The sequence below is a fragment of the Phaethon aethereus genome, assembly GCF_964289735.1.
Source record: "Phaethon aethereus genome assembly, chromosome: 4".
Classification (NCBI taxonomy): Eukaryota; Metazoa; Chordata; class Aves; order Phaethontiformes; family Phaethontidae; genus Phaethon; species Phaethon aethereus.
In genome coordinates this window covers 82,990,641-83,013,146 of record NC_138578.1, presented here as the reverse complement: position 1 = coordinate 83,013,146, position 22,506 = coordinate 82,990,641, and the positions used below count along the sequence as shown (strand labels likewise).

At 40.5% G+C, this 22,506-nt stretch overlaps 1 protein-coding gene across 1 annotated transcript in view; it reads right to left on the bottom strand.

Annotated features, from left to right (window-relative positions):
* Nucleotides 1-22,506, bottom strand: part of ATRN (attractin) — a gene marked incomplete at its 3' end in the record, with an annotated part of 160,098 nt that overhangs the window by 67,175 nt on the left and 70,417 nt on the right. The window contains exons 14-24 of the mRNA XM_081999765.1: nt 22,030-22,168; nt 20,412-20,593; nt 17,992-18,208; nt 16,017-16,202; nt 14,064-14,297; nt 13,219-13,356; nt 8,215-8,308; nt 7,260-7,312; nt 5,480-5,574; nt 4,888-4,966; nt 4,334-4,491 (exon numbers count right to left, since the gene is read on the bottom strand). Coding sequence (XP_081855891.1) covers nt 4,334-4,491; nt 4,888-4,966; nt 5,480-5,574; nt 7,260-7,312; nt 8,215-8,308; nt 13,219-13,356; nt 14,064-14,297; nt 16,017-16,202; nt 17,992-18,208; nt 20,412-20,593; nt 22,030-22,168 — 1,575 coding nt within the window. The remainder of the gene's footprint in view (nt 1-4,333; nt 4,492-4,887; nt 4,967-5,479; nt 5,575-7,259; nt 7,313-8,214; nt 8,309-13,218; nt 13,357-14,063; nt 14,298-16,016; nt 16,203-17,991; nt 18,209-20,411; nt 20,594-22,029; nt 22,169-22,506) is intronic.

The window sequence follows — 22,506 nt, the reverse complement described above, 5'->3', positions numbered from 1 at the left end:
TAAAGATGATGAAGGGACTGGAGCATCTCTTCTGTGAGGGAAGGCTGACAGGGCTGGGACTGTTCAGCCTGGAGAAGGCCTGGGGTGGGGGGGGGTCTCATCAATGTCTGTAAATACCTGAGAGAGGCTGCAAGGAGTACGGAGCCAGGCTCTTTCCAGTGCTGCCCAGTCACAGGACAAGGGGCAATGAGCACAAACTGAAACACAGGAGGGTCTGTCTCAACATCAGGAAACACTTTTTGACTGAGAGGGTGACCAAGCACTGGCACAGTTTGCCCAGGGAGGTTGTGGAATCTTCATCCTTGGAGATAATCAAAAGCTGCCTGGACATGATCCTGGGCTACTTGCTCTAGGTGGCCCGGTTTGAGCAGAAGGCTGGACCAGATGGCCTCCAGAGGTCCTTTCCAACCTCAACCAGACTGGAATTCTCTGAAGAAGACTCTGCTACTTGTCAGATTTAGGAATGCAAAATGCAGACTTGCATCCCCAACGACTGTTAAACTGGTTTTCTCTCACACTCAAACGAGCAATGCTGCAGGGTTGCTGCAAGAAAGGAGGGAGGAATGCTGTGCTGAGCTATGGTAAGATGTCCAGCAAAAGGAGGTGCAGGTGGGCTTCCTGGAGAAGGACGACAAAGCCATAGCAATGTAACAAAGAACTGCTATTGCAAACGTGAGAAAGGATGGAGACATTCAACACCAATAGGTATTTGGAGAAAGATGACAGAAAAACATCAATTTCGGGGAAAAAGGTTTCTCGGCTATGAACTGAATAGCAAGCTAATAGAAACTGTAAGGACCACATATTTCGGCATGCGATATTGCTGCCAGACTTCTTCACAAAAAGAGTGTCTCAACCAGTAAGAGCTGCTGCTATTTTAGACTTTGTTTTGGCAAGTAACAAGGACGTTAAGAAGAGATGGTGATATAAAATTACCTTGGATTGAGTGCAGACAAGCAAATTCATATTAAATTAAGGATAAAAGGAGGGAAGTGTTGCAAGAGAATCCAAGCTCACTCTTTTGAACAACAAGAAATTAAATAAGACAGTGAAATCAAGTGGACTAAGGAGATAAGGAATGGGAAAGCAGCCATCTAAGTATTTCTCTCAGGTCAAAGATGCAAAACTGTTTGAAAGCTGTATCCTCAGAACTAACCACAAAAAGGACATTAGGAACAATTACAGAGTCTATGTATTATGGAGAGGAAAGGATTCATTAGCAAGAAGCCAGCAAGTAGTTCAGTGATAAAATAAGAACCACCAATGTCAAGCTGAGCTAGACCTCAGCAAATGATAAACAAAATAGCAAGAGGTGTTTCAGCCACACAAGTAAAGGAGACCAGAAGGGGGAAGGGAAGAGGGTACGCTGTAAGGATAGGCAATTGATTAAAACCAATCAGCTACATCCCTAAAACTAGAGTTTTCATCATGGACAAGGACACTGAACATCAGTGCAAGGCAAAGTGTCTACTGGGAATAAGGTTATAAAAAGGTCCACAACCAAGGTGGAGACAAAACTCAGATGTTTCAATCTGTTCAAAGTCAGCGAAAGCGGACAGCATGTATTCCAGCACTCCGAAAGAAATGGCACAAGAAATAGCGGCTCTGGTTAGCAAGGCTGTTAAAGCAATCTACCAGCTGAGCATGGCACTGAGGAAAATTTAAAACTTGTATTTAGAGGAGGAGGGAGAATCTAGATATTCGTGCTCCCAAGACCTCGACAGCATGCAAAGTTTCAGGACAAGTTCTGAATAAAAGAACTGAAGGAGTAAATGAAAAACTGAATTCAACAAGCAATAGAGCTGACAACAGTAATCTGTGTTCTGCCAACCCGGTATTTTCTGTCTGTAAAAATAATTAATTGTACAGACCTAGGAACTACAGCTGAGCTAACCAAATTCCATTATGGCTCTCAATACATTGGAAATTCCTGGGGGAGATAAAGATGGTGAAGATTATTTCAAGAATCATAGCGGTTAAGGGGGACAGAAGTTAGTTCAAGGATGGCATCTGGACAGACTTTGACATTTTAATGACACAGACCCAGAAAGAAAGTATCCTAATTGCACCATCTGCTGACAAAGTAGAAGGAGATCATCAATAAAAACACAGAACAACAGAGAAGAACACCTAGATGGTCTTCAGGGCTGGGAATATTGCCCAGTAACAGCAGGGGGATAACATTTTATGATGCTGTCAGGGACTAAGAAGAACGTTCACTATCAAGACTGGGAGCTCATCAGTTGGAAACCAACGATGCAGAAGAATGGGGTATATTAGTCCATATTAAAATGAATAATAACAATTAATTGCCACAGTCATGAGAACGAACAAAGCAAAATATGCCATAAAAGGACCTAAAAAGGTCCATAAGGAACCTAGAGACACTGCTGTACATGGCAATGGTGAGACCTGATCTCCATGGCCTTGTACATGGCTGACCAAAACTGTACAGGTGAGATGAGGAAAAACAAATGAGGCAACCGAACCTGAGCAGCCTGTTTCACAAAACAAGATGATGAGCGTTTGTCTTGCTTAAGCCAACAAACAAACACTGAGGGCTAAGAGAGGATATGACCTGTCCAAATTCATCCAGGGAAAGCAGGAGACTCAGCTGCCAAACAAGAAGATGGAGGGGACATTTAAGCTCAGTGACAACACTGGCATAGGAAAAGCTAGCAGAAATTCACCATAAGTACTGGTAGGAGTAAACACAGGAGAGCTTAAGGAACAGGAGACAGCACTCTTCTTAAACATCTACAGAGTCCTACAACACAGCTCTGCATCGACAAATAGCAAAGCAAATAATTTAGGGTAGGTACAGTCCAGCCCTGACTAGGGAAGGTAAACTATCAGTCAACATATAACCTGTAAGTTAAAGAATATGCATTTTTTTCTGACTCCTGTGATTAACAATTTGATTAAAAGAGAAGCTGTAGATTTCAACAAATCATTATGCAACTGCCCACCTTTGTATGCAGGATGTTACTTTCTCTACTGAAATCAGTATTTATCTTAAATTAAAACAATGAGGTTTAGTACTTGCTGCTTGAGTATCCAATGACATAAAGGTTTGCAGCTCTTGCAAACTCCCCTGTATCTAAAAATTAGGACTTGACAACGAACTGAGACTTTAACAATTTATAAAGTAAAAAGTCTCCAGCTGGAAAATTATTACCAATATTGTAAGTGATATTAAAAAGAACCAAAACACAGTCCAAAGTCAGCCTATCAAATCTACCAGTGTGCAATCAACAAGACAAAGTTTCCTGAGTACTTAAAACCCACCATCTTTACCAGGTGATGCAGGCATTTCACAAGTATCCCTAATATATTTTTTTTAAAGTTCATGAAATACCTTGAAAAATATCACTATAGCTTATGGACCTTTTTTCCAAGTGGACATTTTCTTGCTCAACATTATCACGTGCACCATCTTTGTCGGAAGTGACCCTTGTGGTAAGTTTGTGTGACTGATATGTCTGAAGTATCAAGTAAATTAATGTGAAGTTGTCAGCTTTCACATAATAACGGTTGAATACGGGTGCAGATGGAAGAACTTGGGTTCCCATATTTGACCAAGCTTCTTAAAAAAGGCGGAACTCAAATATACGGAGCCTCATCTGAGATCTCCATTCCAGACCTAGTACTTCAAAGGGCACTCGTATCACTGAGTACACTGCGAGTTGATACTTGACTTAGCCCAGAGCAAGAACGTGGCCAAGGTTTCTTTGAATTATTAGCTGCCGCAGCAGTTCAGAGTCTCTGTGATTGCAGTCTGTGATCTATGAGTGTTTTCATGATCCACCAAGTTTCATCCACTGCTTCTTCAGCACTAGTCTTACCACAGTCTGACACCTGAGGCAACACGTGTGTTAACTGCACTGAATTAAGGGAAAGAATGAGCTTCATCTCATTCTGCAGGTACCACCAGCCTTGGGGAGCACAAGGAGAAAGGGGGATGGCCCTTTCGCTACGCCTATTGAGAACAAGACGTTAAAGAGAGACTCGAAGTACATTTCCTCTCTTTTCACATTCCAGGTTTGGGTTTTTGGCTATATGAGTCTGTTTTCTTCAACATCAACACCTACACATTTAAAGTCAGAGACCTCGTTAGAACATAGCCCTGTTAATAAGCGAGCATCCCAGTATTTCACAGTGCATTTTCAGATCCATTGGGCTAAAGAACATCAGAAGATCACGCACCTTTTTGCTCTTAATCAGGAACGTCAAAACCCTTTGCCTGCTGCAAGATTACACTGCGAGCTGGCTCAGCTTGAACAAAACAAGGAACATCATTGAGAGAAATTATACACACTTTAAGAGCTCCTACCTGTATTTTTATCGGCCAGGTGAAATTGCTGACATAAACGAAGAAAGTGATGTTTGGATTGTTGCGGAAATCAAATTTCTCATTGGAGAAACTGTCCTTGTACTCCTTTATATTGGTTCTTGAAACAACTGGAATCTCTTCCCCAGCCTGCGTGCCAGCTGTTTTCAAATGTTAAAAAGTAGCAAGAAAAGATGGTTCAATAAACATTTTCAGTGGCACACAAAAAGGGCAAAGCATCTCGAATTTTACTGTTATAAAATTAACTTTTCACCTGAACACTATTTTAAGTTGTGCTGCATTATCAAAATCACTGTATACCAAAATACTACATTACTAAAAATCAAATTTGCATCTTCCATGTTTCCAAAAGACACTATTAAGATGGAAAAACATAGTTCCTTCTGATATTTTACTTCTGCCCCCAGGCCCGACATTTAAGACCATTACAGAACAAGTTCAAAGGTTAAAACAAAAGTTTCCCCAATTAAATTTGACATGTCAAAAACGGGTAACTGAAACAAGCCACCAGGCAACTTAGATCATGCTTATTTTACCTGCAAAACTCGTGGACCAAGTAATGTTGAGGTTGAAGTTTTTCGATGCATTGATAAACATGTCCAGGTCTCTGTTTTGCTGGGGGGAGGCGGAAAGAAAACCCATTTTTAGGACAACAATTCTACTGTATGGTACCCCAGCAAATCTTCACTGAAGAAAATTCTTGGAATTTTATTTATTAACGTGGATCAAACACATCAAGCAAAAAACTTTTCACTTTTTGTGAAAGGAGCATTCTCCTCCCCAAGGAAAGCATAATAAAGAACAAAACAAGTCATGTGTGCAGAATAAATCAGAAATCACAAGGTATGGGGTGAAAAACAAGCAAAACTAGAGTTGCTCAGCAGTTGTTCAAACAACTGTAAAGAATCAACTGTGGTTCCTTATGCAATTTTACCAGGAAGATTTGAAACTGCATGGCCAAGCCAAGCTCAGAAAGTTCTAGTTGCTTTGTGGAACTGGACTTACATGCCATTTTAAGAGACTACATCTGGAGACTTGCAGAAATGTAACAATTCATTGCCTCCATGGCCAAGAGACAACACACGTATACCCAAAGGATGAAGTTGAAAGGGAAAGTAGAAAATTTACCTCTTCGGGTGTTGCTACAAAGTTGATTGCTGTGTAATAGCGATCATCCTCTTGAGAAAGGCTGAAGGTGAACTGATAGTCAATGAGAAGAGTATCTGTAAGAAATGCATGGAGAAAGTTACCCCGTGTCTTGGAATAAAACAAACTTCTGCAAATCAAAGCAGGACGTAGCAAATCAAAGCATGATGTTGCTGAAGTGTTTCTTGTACTGAGAGCACAACTCAGTCACCACATTGTTACAAATTACTCCAACCTATGTATGATCCCACACAAAAGGGACAAAACCCCCTCTTTTTAAGTTGAGCCTAGCAGAGAAGAACACTCTGCTTACACTTTCCAGGGAATAGCTTTCAGCCTTAATCTACATGACTGCTCATACCTAGACATTGCAAAAAACATGCCGAGACTCTTACTTTCTCCATACTGCAGTACCTCCATGTGCTAAGGGAATAACAGCAAAATAAAATAGAATGTATAATCCCCACTTGGGATGGGACTAAGTTCCACGCATGATAAGTCTCTGTGCATCAGTGGACTGTATAGGGAGGATTTCTACAGAGCAGCTACTTGTTATTGACCCAGCTGCCATCCTACTCTGGGTCACATCATGTCCAGGCATGCCAGGACCAGTTTTTGGCCCACCTGTATGCCCTCCTATGCTCACGGCTGCCTAGGGCTGGGCTGTCACCTCTCTGTTAATCGGCAGCGCGCAGTCAGTTTTGGGGATACATCCACCAGGCTCAGTATCCTTTTATTAAAATGCAGTATTATGACCTGTACATACTCCCAAACCCGTGCAGAGATACCCCAAGCAATAATAAATATGAAGCTATTTATTAACACCAGGTGTTATTTTTCTCTTATTGCCTCCTGGAGACCCCCTGTTGGATAGACGCAAGGTAGACAACCTCCTGATGTCTACCCACAACTCCTGTGAAGCACCAAGACAGGAATTTTCAAGGAAGAAAACCAAGTGAGACTGAATCCGTACAGCACAAGGTTGCTCCTGTAAGAGTTGTGAAGTTCTGCCTTTTTCCCCTTTTTGCCCACTTTACCACCCCTGCCACTGGCAGCAGTGAATTAGGTCACCCTTGCTGTGAGACTGCCATGGGAAGCCATCAGTGCCCTTGTTTAGCTGCACAAGCAGAATTCAAATTTGCTAAATACAGCATGTTGATAATTTCTGTGTTGCACAAAAACATTATTTGAGACTTGCATCTTTATGTAATTTAAGATTACATCTAGCCATGCCTGCCAGTGTGCTGATTGTTAATATTTGCAAATAGAAGCTGGAGAGTTTCCATTAAGTAATCTGAATCTTGGCAACGTATCTTCTCAAATTGCATGAGAATACAACTGTTCATTTCAGTGGAAACGTGGCAATTTTGAAACCTTACCAATTCTAACACGGAACAGAATTTTTAAAAAATAGTATTTTGCACTTAGAAAAATTCTGAAGACATGCTTTGGTTTTGACTTACTAGGTATATATTGTAGAATATTCTCCAGAGATCAGATTTCATTTCAAAGTCACGTAAAACACATTCAAAAGTTTGTTTTGAAAGATCCAGCCATCACACAGACCTCATCAAGAAGAGTATTTTTATTCTCTTTAAACAATACTGTTGTGAAAACTTCACGAAAGTTTTTTAAAACTATTTTTAGTCCCTCCTTTAATCCCCTGTCCTTTAAATAGATGCTGAGGCAACTAGTTTTAAATAAGATATTTTAAACCTCAAACACATTTTTTATCTCCAAACAAAATCCCAAGAGTACTCACAGTAACATGTTCCTTTAAGTGGATTTCCCTGATATCTATTTTCGACTTCACACCTAAAAAAGAATACATATTTTTTAATAAATGGATTTTTTTTCCAGTTCTATTTATTCTCAGCCACTAAAAATCAGAAAACGCCACCTGTGCTGACAACAGTACACAATTAAAAATAAAAGATGCATGTCTGAGCTATACTGGGCTGCTGAAAAAATTCCATGATCCCTGCAAGTCAGGCTAGTATGCAGTAAAAATGAAATACAAAATTCTGGATATTAACATTTGCATCCATTTGGAATGTTTTTATTAGCTCTTCACAATGCATGGAACTGGATTACTACAGTCAAAAACAAAAGCTTCCATTTACATTTATGGCTATTCCAGGATTCTAGTCCTAGAAACATTTACTCATGTGAGCAACACTTTAAAAATAAACCTGGCAATGAAATTATTTGGAATGAAATTATTTCCACTAACATTACACTAAAAGCACTTCTGTTATCTTAGAGAGAAACCTTCAGCAAATTTGTTGCTCTGAAGCTGCTCCATTAAAATGGTTGAATGTCAAAGTCTTATTTCAGCTATATTTACACTTCTCCGCAGCACAGCAGAGGGCACAGACAGTAAAAATCTACCAATGAAAAAGAAACTATTGAGGGACAAAGCAAAGCAGTATGTATAGTCTGGGGAGTGTGGACATTGTTTTTTCACCCCATCCCTTCTGCATGACATTGCCAGTTGAAATGTTCTTAAAAATCTTAGAAATCTTCAGGAAATCATTTTGTTCATGTTATTCCCCCAGTGGAAGCACAGCTGGCTGCACCGTCAATGAAGTTAGTCAACTGCCAGCAGGAAGAGATGAGCAGAGACATCATAAATACAATCATTAAAAAAAGTAGGTGTTCCATGTCGCTATATGCACAGACTTTTGATTTCAAATAACAAAGTGAAACAAACTCACAGTTGACACTCATCTCCTTTTATGCCCTTGGTAGTGCAGAAACATTTCCCTGTGTTTGTGTTGCAGACAGACGCGTGGCCATTGCACTTGCAAGCTGTTGAGGAGAGGGGGAAAAAGATTCAATGTTGAATGAAGCAAGAGAAACAGATTTGATGGCAATTAAGTTTTTTAGTTGCCAAACTGAGATACATCAACAATTAAAGTGCATATAAAAACCCATTTGGTACTCTTTGGTTTCTTTGTGATACAGAAGGCAGCCAAAAATAGAACTGTGCGTCAAAACAGAGTGAGTGCAGGCTCCAGGACTGATGTTTTGTATGAAATCATGATCAGACTGTGCTTTTTAGCCTCAAAAATTCATTTAACTTCCCCTCTTGTTAGCACTAGGAATATCATAACTGGTAAGAAAAAGACAATATTTGGAATAGTTTTGGGCTTGCTAACACATTTCAGTCAAACTCATAACTCTTGAGAGACCATTTTTGCAAATAAAGCAAAGCTCGTGGTACTTTCAGGGCTTTTTCTAAGAATAAATAGGCCTTTGAGAAAATAATGCCATTATCAACAATGTCAGCGCATCTGCAGTCTAAAAGGGCTGGTGCTAAGAATACGATGTCCATGCTGTAAGTGGTTTGGCACGCATGCCTCAATCTATTTTAGAATAGCTTCTGCCCGGTCCGTGAGCTGAACGCCACTGAGTCGTGGTTGAAGGAAACCAGCATGCCCCTGGACTACATCAGGTTTGCAGCATACCCACAACAGACCAGCTCATACACCCTGAGCCTGCTCGAAACCGAAGTATGACAGTGGGGACGTACGGGAGATTTGCTTGAAATGAATGCTCCCGATTCAAATTAAAATGCTAACGTTGACACACTTTGAGACCTTTGCTCATAAAGAAGTAGAGGAGGTACATGCAAAAAAATAACCGCAAAACACAAACAAGAACAAATCCAACCCAAGCAGTTATCTTTGATATAAAGTTCACTATAACTAGAAGGATGTATATATTAACTTTTCCTGGAAGGTAGCTGCCTTTTAGAAGTTGTTCTACGAATGAACTGGAAGATCCATTCGTCTGGAGCTGTGCATGGGAGAGCATTCAATAGAAGGAGGAAAAAAGTACAGAAAGAGAAGATTTGCAGTCCCTGAGCTTGCTGGAAATAGTACGCTTTAAGGGCCAGTGCCTCCTTGTTGAGACGACACATGCCTTCTCATTAAGACATGTGCCACTCAATGTACCGGCAGATTCTTAGACATGAAGTCCCCATCCTGAACATCCTTGCCAACCTTGGACCTTGTTTTATTAATCCTTTTGATGGCTTCTTTATAGTGGCAGATAATGGAAGCTATATTGTATCAGGGACACTTAGTTGTGCTTCTCAGATGTGGATGAGTGGTTTCCTAGCAGCAACACGGAACAAAATATGAAGCAGCATGAAGGCCTATTGTGGAAACAAGTAGACTGAATGAAGATTTGACAAAGTAATTGTATTCTGTGAAGCAAACACAGTTCTCATTAGAGGTACTTTAAAAAAAAATAGTTCTTAATGCTATTGAGAATGTCTCGTACTTCCTTCCTTATGCTTTGCAAAAGGTAAGCAAAGTGAAATTTGATCAATATTCAACATTAACATATATTAAAATCAGGAGAAATTTCAAATTTCATGTTGTTTAGACACAGATCACAGTACCTTGAGCACTAACATTAATGCTTCCTCACCCTGCTCTTTAGCCACAAGCTTATCAAGACGACTGGAGACTCAAATATCCCTACTTAAAACAACAGAGTCTATTTATGCATTCATTTTCCTATGAGCCCTGTAACTAGAGATCATTCACTAAAGAACTAGAATATGCACACATGAGAAATTTTCTCATGGCTTTTCAAACAAGTACGAAGTTTGGAAACAAACTACTGACAAAATGTACTAGACACCCTCGCTGGAGTCTAAAAATGAAACTTTGCCTCCAGAGCCTGATGCTAGAGCAGAAAGCCAAAATTATTGGAAATGGCTTTTTGACTGTGAAGCATGGTGACAGTCTGTCACCTTACAGCAAGTCTCCTTCAACCTTCTTCAGAAACCGTGGGTCAAAGACTCATTCAGCAATGGTCACGGGAAACGCCGCTCCTCTTCCTGCATTTGTGACGGTCCAGCACCCCAGCGGCAACGGCATCACCCACCTGCCCAACATCGTTTTTCCACGCTAAATGCTTGAGCCGTCCTCCAAGTCCCCCATGCAGCCCTGGGAAGGGGGAGCAGGCAGGACCGCGGCACCAGCAGCTCATCGTGGGCCACCAGCAAATGCTCCACGGAGGTGTTCAGAAGCGCTGCCGCAGCAGCAATCTGATTTCAGGCATAATAGAGCCTTCCGTTCTCTTGCAAATAACTTCCTTATCTACCGCTAGCATATTTTCATGTGAAACTTTAATCAGAAAACTCAAAAAATCCTGAATGCAGAGAAAGCACCTTGCAGCTATTTTTACATTTGATGTGCTGCATTTCCTGCCCTTCCTGATTAACACTTCGCTACGTTGGACACTTCCTAAAAGCAACCGCTGAGCAGTAATTTACCTACCAATTAGTTATTATCTCCCCAGCTCCACAAACACCAATACCTATGATGATATGCAAACAATTCCTTCAGAAAAATAACTGCAGTTTGTTAAAAATTTTTCAACACAAGCGATATAGCAACGTTCACCTGCCCTGGTAGCACAGAGCAGCAGAAAAAGGCGTCTTATTCCATCCACTCTTTTTATTCCTCCCTGGCTTTTGAACCCCACCGCTACCACTTCTAGCTCTGCCCAGCCTTACCTGTTTGAAAGGCTACTGCTATCCCAATGCGTCGCTCAAATTCCCTGTGGCTCAGCAGAACAGAAAACACCAAACACTAACACTTTTTTCAGCACTGAATATTTGCCATTTTGAGGATATTTATGGTCCTCATGCTGCTGGGGCCTCTGAGTTAATGCTGCAAATCTGCACCTCAAAGTACCAGGACTCACACTAGGTGTCAAGTGTGCAAACGCACGGATGCTTGTGCATCAGGATGGAGTTGTACCAACAGCCATCTCCAGCACGGATGTGACTGTGGGCTCTAAAAACAGCAGCACACAACATTACACATAAATACACAAAAAGAGTGGAATCGGCACATCATTAATGCGAAGGGAAGGAAGGACCATGGCTCAGAGGACAGAAAAAGCAGGAGCTGGCTCTGTTGCCTGTCAGCAGATCCTCACCTTAAAAATTCCTCTCTGGAAATCTTTCCATCAAGAAAGAATTACTAATGGCCAGCAGTCGCTCTGGCTGCATCAGATAGGAAGATTTTCTCTCACTCTCCCTCTTCTGATCCACCTCGGTCGTTTTGCCCAGTTTCCTGCTTCCCTCATCCTTTTGCCTTCACAGTAAATAGCATTAAATCACAGAAAATTAAAAACCTGGGCCCAAAGCACTTGAGAGCAAAGCACTTTTGACATGAGCTACTAGTTTCATCAGATAACGAATGAATGCTGTTCCACAGTCTCTCAACACATTTTCTAATTTCTTTTTCAGGCATCTGGATGACTTTAGTCTATCATCCATTATCTCAGCAACAAACCATTTTTGGACAATTCTCATGTGAAAGAGTCCAAAGTAACTTACTCTCAATTTCCACACGCATAGAAAAGCAACAAATATCAAAAGGCACGTTGTGATTCAATGATTAAACCTGAATGCTCAGAGTAGAATTATTTATTTTCTCAGGCCAACTCAGTCTCAATTTATTCATTCCTGCACTTCAAATTATCTTCACATGAAATGAGTTTATGAATATCAGCAGTATTTAATCTTGCAGATAACGTTCTGAAATAAAGTGTCAGAGATGCACCTTCTCCTTTGTCCCCGTGCCATTGTGCTGTCTGTTGTAATTTCGTATCCCAGCTACTGCAACACCCTTTTCTGTAAGTATGGCAGCCTTGTCCCTGTCTGTGATCTTTTCACCCCCTTCCTTGAATCCGTCCGTTGGGAGGTTCTTCTTCATGGCCTCAAACATCACCTAGCTCTTGCTTCAGGAAACAGGACGTTCATGCTCCAGCTATTGACTCTCATCTTCGTCCAAAAGGTTGATGCTACTTCCAGTAACCATACTAAATGAATTTCCAAGTATTTTCTACTGGATTGTCTCCACACTTGGAAGAAGCAACTCAAAGTCTTCAGTGTCTCCTCATTAATCCCTTTCACTTAATTCTTCTGGCATGCCTAACTATACTCCATTAAAGCTCTTCGGAGAAAGAAGCACCTTCACTTACATCTGCTGGATTCTGGTTTACAACTGGTCTCCCCATGATACAACACTACAAAATTCACAATAGTTCAGAGTAACGTTGCAAGGTTCAAGGGTAAAACTCCAAATCTTTTATGTTCATTTCTCAGTATTACCTGTATTGGTCCTTCAAGATTTTTTCCCCAGTTTGTTAACAGGATCTTGCAAAACCAAAAAAAGTTCTTTGTGCCAAAGAGTCTCAAAGCACTTTACAAACTTAAAATGCAATTTTAACAGGGATCACCTAATCCTCAACTGAAATCCAGCCAACTCCTCAGTGAAATATGGCAAGCCTTTTATGAATCACTTACAACAATGAATGCACAACGCATTAACCAAATGCAATAGAAAGTGAAATTTACATAAGCAGAAATTTGTTCAAGACATTGGGATTAACATTGTTTCTTTTCAAAACAGGATCAAACACTAAAATGCACACATTTTTCACTGTGGTCATTTAAAGTTTACAAAGGAGGGTAAAAAAATCATCTTTAACTTGTGCAATGAAAGTCAAAGAATTTCATCAAGCAGTTTCCATATCTTTGATTTGAAGAAACAAGGATTGTGCCTCGGTTGCAGGAAAGAAAAAAAATGTATTATCAGGATATAATTTCAGTTAAGATAGCAGAGAAATGAGTAAAGAGTGAAAAACATCAAAGACTTGAGTGCAGGAAGATTTAAGGCATCACTTACGCTGACATGTTCCTCCGTTAGTAGGATCACCATAGTAGCCCGAGATGCAAATTTCACAGTGTTTGCCAGTCGTCAGATTTTCACACTTCTCACAGATGCTTTCATTTACACATTTACTGTGTCCATTACACTGGCAGGCTGAAGAAAACAAAAAAGGATGACTATCTGTGCTGAAGTATAGCGCTTCACATAGAGCCTCTGCAGTCTGTGCTCTGCAGAGGCTGAATGAAACCATTTCATGCACCTTCCAAAGATGTTCCTGCAGTCTTGCTAGCAATACATGAACTCAGAGAAGCGTGTACTGAAAATCTGAAATTTAAAGCAATACGTGAAAAACTGAACTCCAAAACTTTAGATCCATATTGGACAAACAGGACTGGAAGCAGGTGGTGGGACAGATTTACATGGAGGAACAGGGAAGAAAGGGTTTAGCAGCAGTACAAGTAATTTTATCCTATATGTTTGGTGTCAAAAACGTTATTTCAGAATCACCCTGAGCATTACTATCAGTTAAATCAACCTTCAGAGAAAGAACTGCTTTTCTTTCAAGCAACTGTAAAACCAATAAATAAACAAAAGTTTGTAAGTCGGTAAAGGTTTGTAGGGAAAGGAAAAATTTCTCTAGAGTAATGCATAGGTAAGTCTTCATGCAGCTCACTTACAGACACCCGCACAACAATTTCCATCTCAAAATGCATCATTTCTTGTTTGTCTTCCAAGCTCTTTTCCTCCCTCCATTAACAAGAGGGAACACAGACATCACTACAGTCTTAAAAAGTCTTTCCCTTTGCATTTAATTGCTGCTATGGCTGAAATGTTTGAACAATTAACCATTGCTCATTTACCTGGACACTGAATAAAAGACCAGTTATAGTTGTTCTCCACAGGACACATGCTGACATTAAGGACAGGCTCCAAGCTGTGTTTCCCTGCTGTGGATGGGGTTGGCATCTTGACTGGACCTCTATAGGAGCCTTCGATGCACTTGCCCTTGCCCGTGTTGCTCGGATCAGTGCACCAGCCGCAGCCAGGCTGCTCCAAACAGTGAGCACACGTGCAGTAGCCTGAACAGTTTTCAGCTATTAAAAAAAAAAAAACATCAAATTGTGGAATAAATCAGTGACCCAGAACAAAGGCGACAGTGAAGGCAGAAACCCTTGCACGCCTTCTGTGACCTTAAGTATTTATCTTGCCAAATCTGTAAATACTTATTCTGATATTCACAGTTACACATGTATATATATTTTCATTCCTATCAGCATATTTATTCTAGAATCTAAGATAACTATTAACACAAAGGTTGAATTAATCAGTGAGTTATGAAACAACACAATACACATGTGAAGTTTTTCTAAACATTAAACACCACCCACTAACACCAGAGGTTAATGCTCCCAACTACAAAAGTTCTCCGATCGATTTACAATGGATCAGATACTCGCTTTGACTCTCTTCTTGCCACATGTTTTAATATCACACACTACTATTTCAAGTATTTATCTGAGTCAAAAAGCAGAGAATACACGTGTAGAATAAAATGTGTCATCTTAGGATGCTCAGAGTGCCACATGCAGGTCCCCTGGGCTCAGCAGTCGACTAATTCAAGGAAAAGCCATCGCCAGCCTTTTACTGTTCCTTTCTCAAATGGGACTGTACTTCAGGGGTGACAAACTCTTTATATATAGAGAAGTTTTTCTATTCCTTTCCCAATGCCATCTTAAAAAATACGGAGTAAATTCTTGGTGTTCCAAGATGAGCAGACTTTCTATCTCAAGGTTTTAATTGACAATATTTGCCTAAAAAAAAAAAAAAGTAGTAGAAAAACATTGTTTTTCATTATTTCAGCTTACTCATCTCCTGCCTGATGCTTCCTCCAAGTTTTGACTTCGGGCTATACGGGAAGTTCACACTGTCATGCTTGACAGTTACCTAAAACTCATTTTCTCCATCTGTTATTTTGCAACACTTTGAGCTACTCAGCTTACTCTCATCAGCTTCCAAAAGTTCCTGGAGTAACTGCATCAACCCAAACTGCCCAATTTCCCTCCCGGGGAACATACGCACTCCTCTCCGTCTGCTACCCTGAGAGCCCTGGCTTTCCTGACTCCCCTGCCCACACTCAGCTCCTAAAGAATTCAACATAACTAAAAATAATTTATAAAATTGTTTTGGCTACTTTTTAAATTTCTAGACTATTTCACCCCAGTTTGAAAACAAAATGCAATATTCCAAAGTACCATAATTCTTCTGCAGTTTTCTCACACCTACCTAAAAGGGGAAAAAATAAATAATTTATTCAAAATAAAGTTAGAAATTCCTACTGTGGGCTATGTCCAGTGTTTCAGAATAAAACACTCATGTAAACCTTAATTTAGATTTGATAAATATAATCTAACATTAAATTACATGGCTCCATAGGTGAATAAAAGAGATACAAAAAGAAGTTCATCACATGAAATTATGTAACAATTAATTCGAATGGTAGGAATTCAAATAATGAAGCAAGTAGTTCTCTCCCTGAAAAAAAACCTGGAGATTTCATCATCTCACTTGAAAGCCTTGACTTTCTGCCATTTAGTTGAATTGATAGTTCCCATAACCGGGACCTAATTCTAAAAGCATTAAATGCTTTACATGAGGCAGAATATAGCGCAGGATGGAGCCGCACACACTGAGCTCCTGGGCTCAGGTACCTTCACCCAGGGGATTTTCAATATAACCGATGTGCAGAGCTAGATGACCTTTTGCTAGCAAAAAGACTCTGTCCCTCCCATCAAGAGGCAGAAGGAAGTACTCACGCGGACAGCTGCTCATGGTGTACCACTCCATGCACTGCCCGTAAGGGAAGGAGGCCACGTAAGCATTCGAGTCCACGCACTGTTTCATGTTGCTGCACCACATGCACTCGGAGCTGCCACTCGTGCACTCCCCGCACAGCGTCCGCAGGGCGCAGGGCGTGCGGCACTGCTTGGCGCTGTGGTTAGCTGTGGGCAGGAGGACAAGAGTCAGCTTTCTTCCAACAAGACACAGGTAACGAGCCCCGAGATAGAAAGACAGAAGATAAAAACCCTGTTTACTATTCAGGCTGAAAAATGGTTCCATCTCACAGTCTTGAAACACCTCGTTTGTGGTGGGCTGTCCTGGTTTCAGGCAGGATAGAGCTGGTTTTCTTCACAGAAGCTGGTGTGAGGCTGTGCTTTGGATTTGGGATGAGAAAACATTGATAAGGTGCTGATGTTTTGGGTTGTTGCTACGTACTCAAGGAGAGTCCAGCTTCTCGTGCTGGGCTGCCAGCAGGAAGGCTGGGGGTGCCCAGGGAGCTGGGAGGGGACACAGCCAGGACAGTGACCCAGGCTGGCCACAGGGATATTCCATACCATATGACGTCATGCCCAGTACATAAACTGGAGTTGGCCGGGGGGGCGAGAATCGCTGCTCGGGGACGGGCTGTCGATCACCGGGTGGTGAGCAATCGCTGTATTGGGCATCACTTGCTCTTGTACATTCCTTTATCGGTATTATTATTGCTGTTATCATTGTTGTTTCTTTTTCTCTTGCTGTCCTATTAACTGTTTTTATCTCAACCCACAAGTTTTTTTCCCAATTCTCTCCCCCATCCCACTGGGGATAAACCACAACATGGGCTGGATGGAGCTGGAAATACCTTTCTACCATGGTGAATATGAGAAACACAGCAAGTACTGTAAAATCATTTCTCTTATTACGTATCCTTCATAAGTGTTAATGCTTTTTAAAGTATCCACCTTAAAAACAATTTCTATAGGGTTATGAATGTGCTTTTCTTGTCTCTGCAGGTCTGTTGATGTGTTCCTTCGCTATGGTCCCAACTGAAGCGTTGGGAAGAAACCCCACTTTTTATGTGAGCACACTGGGATGTGTTTTAAGTTATTTGAGCAGTTCCACACATAAAATGAGTATTGAAAGCAGAACTAACTCAGGAGTTTCTGGTGTGAGCCAGTGCTTTATCATCTGTTTCAAGTGCCTATTCTCACACCATAAAAAGTAAGTTAAAGCTTAGACCGATTCAAAGTGCCTCAAGTTAAAATATACAAAATTTTGAGTTCAGGTTCCACATTCATGATCTGTATTCTGCACTTCCACAAAGAATGATTTCAAGTAGTATAGCTTACTTAGAAATTTCTATGTAAGCAGCCAACTTTCTTAAAACTTAAAGAGGCACTAGTTGGTATTCAGAAATAATCAGCTATAATGGAGAGTTAACAGACCAAACCTTTTTAAAAGATATGCAGTTCCAACAAAGCTAGAAGACTTTTCCCAAAAGCAAATAGCTTCTTTTTCCAAGTTTTCATATGTCCAAAGTGTCTTGCCCAATTAATTTCAAAATTTGATAAAATCTTCCTCTGGCTATGGAGCAGGGGAGGGGAGAAAGGAGAGTTCAATTGGAAAGTAGCTTTTATTTTTTTTTTTTTTTTTTTTAAACAGGAGATTGCTCCATACCATAATTAACCTAAATGTCCTCCTCAGGTATGCAATTTAGAGAAAAATAATTAAACTATAATGTACTTCAACCATTTTACAGTTAACAGCATAAATTTAGAGCTATTTTTAAAATCTCCAATTCCTGTATGAAACACCTACACAGGACACTTCTTCAGAACTACTTTTCTTTGGCAAAGTCATGATGCAGCTAGTTTCAAGTGTGATGAATGGGATCCTCTCTACTCTCTAGGAAACAGAAATACTTCTTAGTCAAGATGCTCCCTATGAGACACACAAGTTAGATGTAACTACCTGGCCTTTCGCAGACACTGCCATTGACTTCGTTGATACACGTTGCTGCCTTCAGTCCCTGCTGGAAAGGCTCAGCTAAATAACCACAAAATCCAGCATCACTTGGTTCATTGGGAAGCCACTGGAGCAGGGTGTTCGTGAAGGGAGACATGTCTTCCCAGCACCAATATGACACGTTGATTTTCCTCAGTCCAACCCACGGGGTCAAAGTTTTGGGCTAGAAATAAAGGAAAATGGTAGATTTAATACCCAGTTTTATTACCTTAAGTATTAAAAGAAAATACACATCACCATATAATGCTTATAAACAACCTTGCCTGGTTAGGTGTTGCAAAAATGTAATAAGGGAAATACTTGTTTCTCAGTGCTACCAGAATTAAATGCCACAGAGAAAGAGAAATCCTTCAGGCAACACCAATTTTTTAATTTTATTTTCTTTTTCAACCTGCATTTCTAGTTATCTAAACCAGGAGGAGAACAAGTCAAACATTCATGCTGGCTGACTATGCAATTAACTGCAAGTTGCTCTTTATATGTTTGTGACTCCTATAAATTGCTAGACACAGGAAAAAAACTTCTGGAGCTACAGTTTGACATTAGGAAGAAAACTAGCAGTCACTCTACACAATTTAAATGATACAATCTGCCTAGTCTACAGTCTGGCTAGAAGACCTCTGCTACCTAAGAATGTATATACGGAGGGGTGGAGACACAGAGCAAGTCAAACCTAAATTAGTATTGATAGCAATAAAATTCTCAATACGAAGAAACCATAACACAACAATTTCTACTGGTGATTTTTTTTTTGGCACACTTATTTTGGGGGAGAGGCATTTTAACTGTATTGGTAGAATATGTTACTTTACTGTTCAAATTTTTTCTTCATCAAAACACTTTGGTGGCACGGCTGTCCTAGGAAGGCTTTAGACCGTACATCTTCTCTTGCTGATATATGCAGTCTTAAACCTTAGAGCTGCAACTTCTAACAGGGTTACAAAGCACTATGTGCCAACACCAATATGTTTTCGTACTATTACAAAACATCTATACACAGCTTACTTAAAAAAGGAATAACTGCAAAGTACAGTCTCCTCCAGCAGCAGCGTGCCATTGAATGGCAAAAATTCAAGTACCAGATACAGGCTGGCTTTTTAGCAAAGGCATTTTCCCACATTACAAGCATACAATACTAATATCCACTAAAAAAAAAAGGGTTAATAGTTGCTTTAGATTTCTAAGGCTCACTTTTTAAGCAATACTGTAGATGCAAAAAAAAGAGTTAAGAGTTTTTTTCCTCGCTGGTGTAATGTTTCAAGCACTATTAGGGAAGGGTTGCCATGTGTCTTTAGGAATTTACACCACACTTAACCACTGGGATACCTGGAAACACCCCGAGCTGCTCGAACCAGGTCTTTTACAATATCCCAGGCTTGGCTCTCTCTCTTTATGCAAGATTTAACAATCAATCTTGCTTGAATTGCACCTCACCTTACCTTGGCTAAATTGAATCCTCTCTAAAACCCCGTAATTGTCAAAATGCTACTTAAAAATTACAAAGGGAATCAAAGCAGGAAATGTTTTTATTTCAACAGGGGAATATTTCTCTTTAGTACTGAAGTACGTTCTCACCTCACTGCCTCCACTCTCATCTTTCCTATATAGAACTTTCCTGAGTGCCAGCCCTGCCCACGTGGCCTCTGGGACCCAAGAGGAGTTACTCTGACGTGCTGTCAAGCCACAGCAGCTCTACAGCCCACACCAGGATTTCAGCAAAGCTGCAGAGCAACATTGTTCGTTCAGGCTGTAGCAGCACCTACACAACCTGCCCTGAATACCTCCACGCTTCTGTCAGGGACTGGGGGGGCGGAAATTAAAAAATATTTATTTTATTGATGCATGAAGAGGGACAGATTCCAATTCACTTCTCACCGGCTCCGACAGAAAAGCACCTGCCACTAAATCAAACATAAATAACTCCAAATAAGCCAAGCAGCTTATTTGCTGGAGTAAGGAGCCAACATTTTGAACAGACACTTTTCTGAGTGAAATAAATAACTTAAATGCTTTACATTAAACACCTCTGGTGCCCCAAAGGGACATTTATTTATGAAATACTGTGTACAAGTCACAAGAGGACTCCTGCTGCAGTCATGTATCCCACAAGAGAAATGCCTGTGTGATTTCATTATAGAAAGTGATACCTTTGAGGCACAGTGTATGTTTATATATATCTTGCCCATTTACATTCTCCACAATTCCACTTCAAAAGCACCCATAGGCTATGTTGAATTTCAAAAGAAAAATCAGTCCTTTTCAGTTAAGAGGCATGTCTACTCTGTACAGAGCATACAATACCACAGCAAGGACTTTTCCACAGTCAGAGCTTAATTACTCAGGGGACATAAAAGAGAAGCACTCACCGAAGACTGCATCTTCTGCAACTCCTTTAGAACAAATTCTACCTTTTTCTGGGTCGTGAGGGAAGCCAACAAAGCACCGCTGGACCTGCAGGACAGTTTGGCATGATCGTAGTTCTCCTTTGCGTTTGTAACTTTCAAGCAGGAGTTGCCAACCAAATGCCAGTTTGTTCCACAGATATTTTCTGGAGAAGGGGAAAGAAAGTAAAACCAGAGACGCAAGTGACCTTCACAACATTCGAAGTAGCCAGAGAGCTCTTCCTCCAAAATAAAACCTAAAGCCTCATCCCAAACCAGCATGACTTACCGGCATGCTCAGAAGTATTTTTGTGTAATAATACCCAAGGAAAAGGAAAGCTTTTTGGGCGAGCTGAAGTGCGATGTTACCACTTAGTTATCTGCAATAGGTTGGCAAAGAACTTATCACAACATCAAATAGTAAAATCATAGTAGAAGAAAAAGGAAAGCAAATGGGTATTTTGCTGATGGCTTAAAGTCACTTACTCAGCCACAGCTGTTAGGATACCTTTCAACGGAAGAGGGTTGTTGTGCTAATCCTGTCCACAGCACCAAATGTCCAGGATTAATCCCCGTTTCATCTTAAGCCCAGCCACGCTTACTGCTGAAGAAATCCTTGCACTTTGTGGTAATTATTTCCCCCCACTCATAGCCACTCTTACAAAAAAAACTGATGGACTTTTTCAGTGTGAATTGTAGAGCTAACGTCTAGTTCCAGAGTCCTGGTTTAGAATCAGCTAACAGACTGAAAAGCTCTCAAGTGGCAGTTTTTCAGATGGGCTTTTTACACGTATGATCAAGTCATCCCCTCTTCTACAACAAATTAAACAGACCATGCTCTTCATCTATCTCATTAAAAGATGTTTTTCTTGCTCTCAAGAGTTCTCCAAAGTCTTTTAATTTTTTTTTTTTCCCCACTCTTCCAGAATAGCAAATGCCAGAGCTGGACATGTCCAGACCTATCAGAATTACTAGAGGAAGGCTTTCCATGCCCATGTAAAGCTTCTGCCTGTGTTGTTTTTCCCCCTTTCTCTTCATTTTATTAACTGTAAATGTCACTCACTGAAGATGCTGGATCTCTCTCCCAGTCACTGGGAAAAAAACCCTACATTACTACAGGGGTACTAACGATCAACTCCTATGAGCTCCCACTGCAAACGCTCTCAGAGAAGAATTTTCCTTATGCACTTTAGGTGTTATTTGCCTAATTCGTCCAGTATGTGCCATTATGCTTTTGCTCAATTTTACTTTCTAAAATTAAATAGCATGCATTATTAAATCTAATACCTTCCAGAAGCCTATTATATCAACAGTACTGCTTTTATCAAATGAAAAGAGAGAGATGGAATACAGCTTAATAATTATACAAATGATCATACTCCTCTTCAGACAATTGGGACTGAAAAATATTCCATCAGACTTTCTGATTAATAGAAATAAAGTGTCATACCAAAGCTCGTATGATTAAAGAACATCATTTACCCCAGCCTAGCCCTAAGAGATCACAGATTTGGAGGTAAAAAAAAAACCCACCAAAATCCGACAACTTTTTGGACGGGGTGAATTGGGCTTATTTTCTTACACAAATACAAGCAATACCTACCTGGTAAAGCGATGCACTCCTGATTCCTAGGTTCCCACTGACAGTTTTGATCCATGGCACAGCTTTTACAGCTTGTCTTTTTGTTACAGTAGTAGGCAGGGTTATCCTTAGGGCAATTATCATATAGAGTAATAGGAACCTAAAATAAATAGCACAGATGAGGCTTTTTCCCACCCAATGCCTGCTTGTAACTGCCATAATGACTACCACACTGAACTTCACGGTTTAGACCTAAAAAGCAACCTCTATGTTCAAAAGCTGTGACACTGGACACAGCCTGTACTGTGTATTCAGGATATTCCCCCAGGCCACCATCTGATACATTTTCCTTACTAGAGCTCTTACAAAAGGGTTAGGTTTTTTTTTCTAGGGAAAGGTCTGCTGATAGCAAACCCAAACGGCTACATGCCTTACTGAATAATCACACCACCTCTTCCCCTGCCCACAGCCATCCTCCTAACTTAAGTGAAGCGTCCC